Genomic DNA, 9,836 nt, shown 5'->3' with positions numbered 1-9,836 from the left:
CTTTAAAAACTGATTTTTTATCCAAACATTTCCATTATTGGACGATTTTTTTTTCTTTTGTTTCCACAAAATTTAAGGAATATATAATTTAAGTTATTTTTCGAAAAATAGTAATAGCTTTTGCAAGAATAAAATTATTTTTGTAGTTGAATTTTCATGAGTTTGAATAATTTATTTTGAAAATAAGGCATATCGTTAAAAAAAAATATATGAATTTTCGCCCTTTCTTCTCGTTTCAACTCAACTTCAACTATCTATTCTAAAAGCAACTCAACACAGCCCATTGCGCGAGAAGCGATTGCGATTAGCGCCAGTGATCCATTAATTAGTTTCTTTTTATAAACTGAAGAAGATTGAGAAATTGTGAGGAGCCAAAAGGATTATGGCTGAAGCTGTGGAACTTCCAACTCCTACGAAATATTTTTGCCATCAATGCTCGCGAGAAGTTTCTCCTTTGCACCCTGTAAGTAATGAAATAGAAAATTCAATTTTTAGTTATATTTATTTTTGAACGCTTCTTTATGTTGCTTCTGTTTGCATTGCTTTGGAATGCTTCAAATTATTTTTAGATAAGAACTGTATCAATTGAATCACGTTGGATTATACTGGCAACTGTTATTATCTTTTTTTTCTTTTTAGTACGTTTCTGTTTTAAGTTTCCGAATATTTGTTTATAGTTGTAGGGAACATTTCAAGTCCTTCGAGCATGCGAAGTGAGTTCTGTTCACTTAAGATTTTTTTATTCATCTGAAAGCATTTAAAAAAAAAAAAAAAAATCTGATGGCGAAGTATTCTGTAGTTATCTTTTTGTTATTTTCAGTGGCGCAACTAGTTTTTCAGAAAGGGGTTGCGCTTTGTGCACTCAACAGTTTGAATTTTCATATTTTTTGAAAACCTTTTAGAGTAAAGTTTTCCTCATTTCGCTATACTAATTTATTAAACAGCAGAAATATAACTTAAATTTACACAGCAAGCACGGCTTTTTGAAAAACAAAAACATTCTTGAAGAGGAAGTACTAATATCTGGAACATCAGTAATGTCAAATGGGAGAAAGCAAGTTTTGTTTTTAGAAAAGTGTTATAAATAAGTCGAGTTTTTAATGTTAAAGATAGTAACTTTTTTGTCGTGTAAGCAAAAAGGTTAGAATATTTTTGATGAGACATAAGCACATGTAGTCAGTGTAACTTTATGTAGCTTGTATTTAGTTTGGTTCCTTTTTTTTCCATTTACATTTTGAGTCCTTGATAATGCTAGAATTTTATTGTACCAATAGTGTGCACCCTGAACTATTGTTTCAAAACTGATTGGTGGAAACCAGGGGTTTCCAAGGTGGGTGCCGGGGGGGGGGGGAGAGGGTGTCGTAGTGATATGTTAGAGCCACAGCAAAATCTCCACAATATAAATAGAAATATGTACAATAAAGATAGACTAAGGTGCTGTGAATCTATTGTAATTCTTCAGGGGGGGGGGGATAAGAGGGTGCCGCAAATCGAAAAAGTTTGGAAACCCTTGGATGTTGACTATAAATCAGGGTTGCCAGATTTAAGAACAGTAAATACGGGACAGGCTTCGAGGAGTAAAAGGGGCAGGAGGAAGGGGTATATTTTTGAGATTGAGGGCAATTACTGGTTATATATTTTTAAGGGGTGATAAACAACCATGTTTTAATAGCTTTCGGAAGATTCTTCTCAGTATGTTTATGGGTCAGCACATTTTTGGAGGAACTCTAACTCAAAGAATAAAGCAAGCAATAGAACGAAGTTCAGTAAACAGATCGACGTTGATAGGAACAGGTGCTAATTAGTTTTTTTATTTGCGTTCGCTATAAGTTCGACGGTGCAATTGAAAAATTTTCTCATTAAATGTGACTACTTTATCTGAAATAGTAATGCACGGAATCGGAGAACAAAACTTGGTTTTTAATGCCATACCAGCCAATGGAGAAATCTGAACATAGGCGTGCACGGGGCTTCAGAAAGGGGGGTACCACTGTACCAGGAGGTTGAAATTGCGCTCGGAAAGGCTTCCAGACTTGCTTGCTTAAGGAAAATTTTCAAATATTGTGAGTCTTAAAGCGTATGAGGTAAAAATTAATGAACCTAAAAATGTAAAATTTTAGCCACTTTCGTATTAACTTTCATTTCTATACACTAATGGGGGTACCACGGTACCCCTAGTGACCCCCGTGAGCACGCCTATGAATCTGAATGAGTAAAGCAATTTTAATGTACCATTTGCCACTTATCGCCAATGTTCATAGCTTTTTGTGCAACTTTGCTATTAAGAACTTTTTTTATTGTGAAAACTCATCGTATAGATCATCTACTGATACTTTATTTTCAATACTTAACTGTTCTTCAATAGCTGACAATCAGAAAACTACTTTATCCATTAAAGCCATTGGTCTTAAAACAAAAAAGGGATTTTTATTTGTGAAACCAAACTACCTTCTCATGTAATTCACTGCTATTTCAAAAAATGTCTGGTATCCCTCAGTCAGATATTGTATTTTTCTACCGTCTAGATGTTTTAAGGTTTTGTTGACGAACGCTTTATAAAACTTATCTTCAAATCTGCTCTCTAGCTGTTTTACCATATGTGTCATAGTATCATAAAGTTATCAGCTGCAGTTGTAGATTTATTTTGAAGTTTTTTACGGGCAACTTCAAAAACGGGGGACACATTACTAAGAAAATGGAAAACTAATGGAACCTCATTGGTTTTTCAAATATTGTAGCTGTACTTTCTTCACCTAAAAGCAATAATTTTCTGAGAGGCTTAGGGATGGATTCTCATTCGCATATAAAATAATTTATGAGAGCAGGCCAAGATTTAATGAGTCGATCTACAGCAGGAGCTAAACTTTGCCATCACGTCGGGATTTGCTTTAGTACCTAGCTCTTTAAACTCTAGGTTAGCAAACTCCTTCGGCTCATTCCGCTTAACTGCAGATCTAGAAAAATGTGAATAAATTTTTAAAATAAGTTTTGACATCAATTTCTAAAGCATCAGCAGCATGGCGAAATGCAGTGTTAACTATATGAGCTAAACACCCTGACATAAGTACATTTTTGTTTTGCTCTCTAAGTAGGGTATATTTTGACCGCTTTGTTTCAAAATTAGCGTTGATATTGTCGGTTGAACTTTAAAATAATGTCGCGTTTTGTAAAATATTGTTATTAGCTAGAATACGGGACTTCAGCTGTCCCATATGGAAGTTCCCCGGGACGCGGGACAATTTTTCAAAATACGGGACTGTCCCTTGAAATCCGGGACGTCTGGCAACCCTGCTATAAATGTCGACAATACCATTTAGTATATGTGCCCCTTTTCTGTTAGTTTTTGAATAGAATTATGTAGAGACGTACCGAGTACTCGGTAACTACTCGGTACTTGCCAAATTTTGATCAGGTACTCAGTCAATACCGAGTAGTTGTAAAAAATGTTTGAATATTGTTCAAAGTAGATTTTACAATTAATAAAAAAGTGCAAGCATATAATATACTGCAATCATTCACAATTCAAATTTACAAGTGAAATTAAAATTTTGAGCATAATGAAGAGTTATGCTTCATGGAATAAATTTTTACCTTAATTCCCCAAAGTTAATGAAAATTATTTATTAAAAATGGGGCAAAAAATGTAAGTACAAAAAATATGAGATTTTTATATTATTAAATGGATTTTTGCCACAAACAAAATTGTTCATAAGAAGCATAATTCCTTTTCTTAAAAAATAAAACAACGTTAAAAGCACAAATGTGCAGGAACACTGCATACACGTGTTTTGGCATTACAAGGAATGCTTTTTTCACTGCACAAAATGTGAGCTAATGGATTTAAAGAGAAAGACAGACGACAAAAGTCGGATTTTTTTACATTCATTTTATGCACTGAAAAAGACATTCCTTGTTATGCAGAAACACGTGTCACATTTGTGCTTTTAATGTTGTTTCATTAGCTTAATTTAAAAAATAACTTATTTGTAAAATTATTGACGCAAACAAAATCTTTTAAATAATGCGTAGTTAAATTTCAGCTGGAATTTTGTTTTAAAACCTATTATTTGGACATAGAGATCTATACTACTATTCCAATGAGTTCAAAATTCGTCATTTATGTGTCGGTGGTTCTTCTTAAAACATAATTGAAACTCGGTACTCGGTCGAGTAGTGAAAGGCCGAGTGCTCGGCTGCTAGGCCAAAGTAGGACTTGGTACGACTCTAGATGTCTCAAAACGGGCAGATATTTCTTTTCTGTTTATGCGTCACTTGCTTGTTTTTATTGTTGTTTTCTGGACTCTTAATTGAAATATGGAGTTGGATTTTTCTTGCAATATCAGGGGTCTGTCCAGGGTTTTTCACAGAGTCCGTTTTTTGTGAAAAATCAAATAATTTTGTGAAAAACAGAATAATTTTGTTAAAAATAAAAAAAATTTGTGAAAAATGAAAAATTTTTGTGAAAAATCAAAAAATTTTTTGTGAAAGATCGTTTTTTTTTTCTTTTTTGTGAAAAAATAAATTATTTTGTAAAAACAAAAATTTTGAATTTATAGACATTAATAAATGCGTTGGGGGAGGGGAGGCTCATGGCGCAAACTGCGGCATTGAAATAATTTTTTGGGAGTTTTGTGGCATTCCTTTTTTCTGGTGCATTTTTGAGAGTTTTCATAGCAATAGGGAGGTATCATTCTCCAGAGGAAGGTCAACCTTGATGTATCAGTATCTATATGCCATTCCACATCTTGTTAAATTGTACTAGAAATTTTTTCTGAAGATGTTGTATGGAGAGTAAAAACTTAAAATAATTGAAACTAAAATTAATTTAGGCAGTGGTTCAGTATTTGGCTTTTTGGCCCATGAAATTTTTACAGAACATGGAATTTCATTTAAAACTTTTAAAATTTGTAATTTTAACAAAAAATAAGTATAAATTTTATTTGCTTTCCTTTGAATAAAGCGTAGTAAGCATCAAAAATGCGAAATATTCAATTCCCATGCGGATGCAAAAAGATTGAAATTTTTGAAATGAAGGCATCAAAAGTATAAAAATGGATATAAAAGAATTTATTTTAGTAAAATTCTCTTCAAATTGCATATTAAAGGTTAATGATAAACATATTGTTCATGTCTATCAACATAGTTGAAGCAAAAATAAAATTAAACCATCGAACCCTCTGGACACTTTAAAAAGAACGCAAAATTCCACTTCAACTAATGATTTCACTAAAAGTAAAGAGAATTTTCATTTGTTTGTGCCTCATAACAAAGCGTAGTTAGCATGAAAAATGAATAAGATTCGATTGTCATACCGGATGCAAAGAGATCGCATTTTTCAAAATGAAAGCGTCAAAAGCAAAAAAAAAAAAAAAAAACAGCAAATAAAAGAGTTTATTTAAGTAAAACAATTTTAGAATTGCATTTTAATAGGTTTACATGATGAATGTTATTAATAAAAAATCGATCTTTTCGCCGAAAATTCGGAGTAAGAAAAGAAAAAAAAGGAGGTGGGGAGATGTAACATAATGAACAATACCAGATTCCCATATTGACATAGGAAAAAATACAGGGATTCCGGTTTATAATCGGTACCCAAGCACCCCTAGTTAGCATAAAATATTCAATACTAATATAATTTCTTCTCAAGATAACGTTAAAACATCACACCATAAAAGCGCAAAAATTGCCAAGCTGGTAAAATGTTAGGAATATTTTCCAAGTCCCTGTAAAAGGTTTACTAGATGTTTATTTAGCGTTAATTTTAATTTTATAGGTAGTTGGTAACCATATCTGAAGCGATCACATTTCTTCCCCACCCTATAGCTATTCTATTCTTTAACAGTATCAAGTTCAATGGCAAGTTCATGAGGTAAACCAGCCAATGACCCTAATAGTTATAGACCAATCGCACTTACTAGTATCTTTTGCAAACTCATGGAGAGGATTGTCTTACATAGACTTGCCAATTATCTTGCTCATGGTAATTTTATTCCCTCTGAGCAGTACGGGTTTCGTAAAGGTCATTGCACAATGGATCAGGTCTTATTTTTTGGCCAGAATATCAGGGATGCTCATAACTTGAGTCCCACCAATCATACAATTGCTGCCTTTCTGGATCTATCCAAGGCCTCTGATAGGGTCTGGAAGAACAAGCTTATTTGCAAACTTCATACTATTTTCAATATAAGTGGGAAGATGCTGCCTTGGCTGGCTGATTTCCTAAGAGCTAGATATATACGCGTGAAATTTAAAGACATCATTTCAAGCAAATTCAGACTAAGTCAAGGTATACCACAAGGATCTGTACTCAGCCCCACCCTGTTCTCCTTATTTATAACCGGAATCGAGATTGGGGATAATACTAAGAAATGTACAGGACTGTATGCTGATGATATAATTATCTGGAGCACCAGCGGAAGTCTAACTACTGCTCAAGAGGACATCAACTCTTCTCTCGTTGAACTTGAGAAGTTTGCTATAGAGCGCAAAATTATATTCAATCCTTCTAAGTCTGTTGCAAGTATATTTACCACAAATAGACATTTTTATAATTACGAGCCTGAAGTTTTTCTGCTGGGAAAACGGCTGAAATGCGAAAAGCACCCGAAATATTTGGGTTATATCCTTGATCAGGAAATTCTCAGTCATGCACATATAAATAACTTGGTCCTAAGAGGCAAACAAAGACAGAAAATTTTAAAATATATCTCTGGCAGGACCTGGAGAGCGGATGCTCAGACACTTCGAAATTACTGCGCTCATTCGTCCCGTTTTGGAATATGGGTTTCAGGTATATCGGACTGCCGCTGTCAGTAACCTTGAAAAACTGGAAAGGGTTCAGCTCTCTGCTGCAAGAATCATCACTGGCCTCCGAAATAGTTGCCCTAAGGATATTGTTCTGTATGAGGCTGACCTGCAACCTCTAGGACTCCGAAGCAGATATCTCCTGGCTAAATACTTTGCTAAGCTTGTTAGTTATGGTGACCAGAACAGGACCTCCAGTTATGTACGAAACTGGAAGAATAATCAACGCCTTAAGAGACAGAGTCCACTTAGCTTTGCTGAAAGCGAGGGTTTCCTTTTTAATGAAGTTGAATATGTTTCACTGACTTGTGGTCTGGATGCTGCCCCATCATTACATGAAGGAGTTTTCTTCAAACCTCACTTGTGCTCGTACACCAACAAGAGCTCCCAACACCCGGAGTATCTTAGATAACTTCCTTTGGAGGTTATTCACCAATTCCCATGTGATGCATTGCAAATATATACTGACGGTAGCAGGGGTGATGGCGCTATCTCCGGTAGCGGTGTTTATATCAGAGAAGGAAACGGCATTAAGATTTGTATTAAAAACCCCGATTTTTGCTCCGTCTTCCGGGCCGAACTTCTAGCTATTGAGGAGGCTCTGAATTATTGCGTCACAGAGAGTGTCAGTACTGATATTTGGATCTTGAGTGATAGCCGAAGCTCTATTCAGCATCTGTCTGAATGGTGGAAACAAGGTGACAAAACAACTCTGAACATAATCCAACATCTAAAACACTTGAGTAAACATCTCACCATTACTTTTCAATGGATACCGTCACATGTTGATGTATTTGGAAATGAGATTGCTGATGGGCTGGCTCGTCACGGGAGCCGAGAGATCTCTCCCCATAACGGATGCCTTTCTTTTTCAGAAATTGCAACTTGTGTTAAGCAAAGCATCAGTTCCTCTTGGAGACAGCCCCCTATTCATGAATGGTACAAAGCATCCCGCCCTGGCGCTGCTTTACTTCGGGCAAGTAGTAGAGAACAACAAACCGTCCTAGCCCGACTGAGAAGTGGACACACTTGAGCACAGCGACATGTGGCTGGTATTAAGGTTTTCCCCTTGTGCCCAAAATGCAATTTGACTCAGGCTGCTCCCGCCCCTATTTTCTCTTGCATCGGCTGTGACCTGAATCAGCTGTATTCCGATCCTTGTGCTGTTTGGGAGGGACTTTCTTTGCACGGCTTCATGGACTTGGTATGATGTTTCTGTCTGCCAAGTGGGACAAGCAACAACATAACAAGTTCAATTCCCTGACATGTGTTATTATTTAGATTGAGAGCAGAGGGAGAAAGGTGCTGAGGTAGCAATATCAAGATGCAGGTCAATAACATTTTCAGAGATATCTATAACAACATCCTTGCTGGCTATTTTGATTCTGCTGTGATAAAAGAAACACTAAGCATCACAGAAATATGCGGACATTTCTTTTGAAAAATTAGCCATTGTTTGGATTTTAGATTTGCTTTTACAATAAATGATTTATGAAAGATCCGTTTTTGTTGATTAGAATTTTGTGAAGGGTCCGTTTTGGTTGATCGGAATTTTGTGAAGGGTCCGTTTTGAGTGATCGTATTTTTGTGAAGGGTCCGTTAATGGACCCAAATTTCCTCTGGCCAGACCCCTGAATATATTTTCTTGTTTAGTTAAGCCTGAAAGCTGCTTTAAGGTTTCTGATAGCGAAGCACTGCCATGACCAGGGTAAAGTATTCAGTATGATTGAGAAATGCAAAACTTACAGTTTTTCAATCTCATGTAAGATGTACTGCAGTGCTTGGTCAACAAGTAATGCTTTAACTGAGAATTCTAGAATTTATTTGTTGAAAGATTATTTCAATAAAATTATTTCGTATCTTTTACTAAATTCTAAAAATCAATGTTTGATTTATTTCTACCAATTTAGTTTGTGGAATTGATATGTCCTGAGTGCTCAAGTGGTTTTATTGAAGAAGTTTCTCGGGACCTATATGAAGCCCAGTATGTATCCTCTATTTTGTTTACTTAAAAAAAAATTTGGAACCTTCAACATTTGTAAAGAATAAACATTCTGTCTGATATGATTATAATAAGGCGATATTTGAAACTTTTATTTTGAAACATGATATTAAACCCTTGTCCTGTGTACACCTCTTTATTGTGAACAATAGCGCATAAGAGGGATTTTACTGTGCATGCAAATACAAATGTAACGACCAGCAACAGACTCTGGGCCCAGCTAGGCTGGTCGTAGTCTGTTTTTTAGTCCCAAATGATGATCAATAGGCATTTATAATAATTGATAAAAATTGTGGATTAGTGTGTTGCATACATCTTTTACAAAGAAACTAAAAGTATTTTTTCTCCTACAAAATGTGTCTTTTTTTTTTGAATTAAAATACCTTTTATCAGTACCTACATTTTTTAGTCTTGGGGATTATTGGCTCACCCCTTTCAATCAATATAATCTCAATCACTCTAAATGAACTTATCAGCAAAAAATCAGTCTTGCAAATAAAACCCTACTGCTGTCAAATTTATGCAAGTCTTCCATGCAATGTACAAATTTTTACAAGTCCTATTGTACGGAACATTGCTCATCTTGTATGGATTTTGAATGCTACAGTATAGAAATTTATCAATTGTCAAAAACTAGTTTTGTTGGTGTTTTATCTCAATTTTGCAGGTTTTGCAGCAAAATGGAAACCACATTGTGACTATAACATGAATTAATAATGTAATGAACAAAGATTTTGGCACATGAAACATTTGAAGTGCTCTTAAAGTGATTTTTGATGCTGATTTCAAATATTGGAATTTTTTCATTGCCCCCCTTTTGTGCAATCTTAGAATTTAAGGTTTATTTTCCCCATATGTTTCTACGTAACGTAATGTTAAAAGCCCATAATTCACAGTTAAAATCCTGTCATGAAGACTGGAAATGTAGTGATAGATAGTCAAATTTGCATTGGTGTCATGGTGATAGTCTCATTGGCTGTGGCATAAATAGCACTCCCAGGGTGCGTGAATGTTGAATCCAGAAAAAGTA

General features: G+C 35.0%; 1 protein-coding gene across 1 annotated transcript in view; it reads left to right on the top strand.

The window, feature by feature from the left end:
- Positions 1-298: 298 nt before the first annotated feature.
- LOC129227981 (E3 ubiquitin-protein ligase RNF115-like) overlaps positions 299-9,836 on the top strand; it is a 35,230-nt gene continuing 25,692 nt past the window's right edge. Inside the window, exons 1-2 of the mRNA XM_054862607.1 lie at positions 299-463; positions 8,715-8,788. Coding sequence (XP_054718582.1) covers positions 383-463; positions 8,715-8,788 — 155 coding nt within the window. The 5' untranslated portion in view covers positions 299-382. The remainder of the gene's footprint in view (positions 464-8,714; positions 8,789-9,836) is intronic.

The sequence above is a fragment of the Uloborus diversus genome, chromosome 8 (assembly GCF_026930045.1).
Source record: "Uloborus diversus isolate 005 chromosome 8, Udiv.v.3.1, whole genome shotgun sequence".
NCBI classification, from domain to species: Eukaryota; Metazoa; Arthropoda; class Arachnida; order Araneae; family Uloboridae; genus Uloborus; species Uloborus diversus.
Note: the sequence above shows the minus strand (reverse complement) of the source record. Positions and strands in the feature narration are given on the sequence as shown.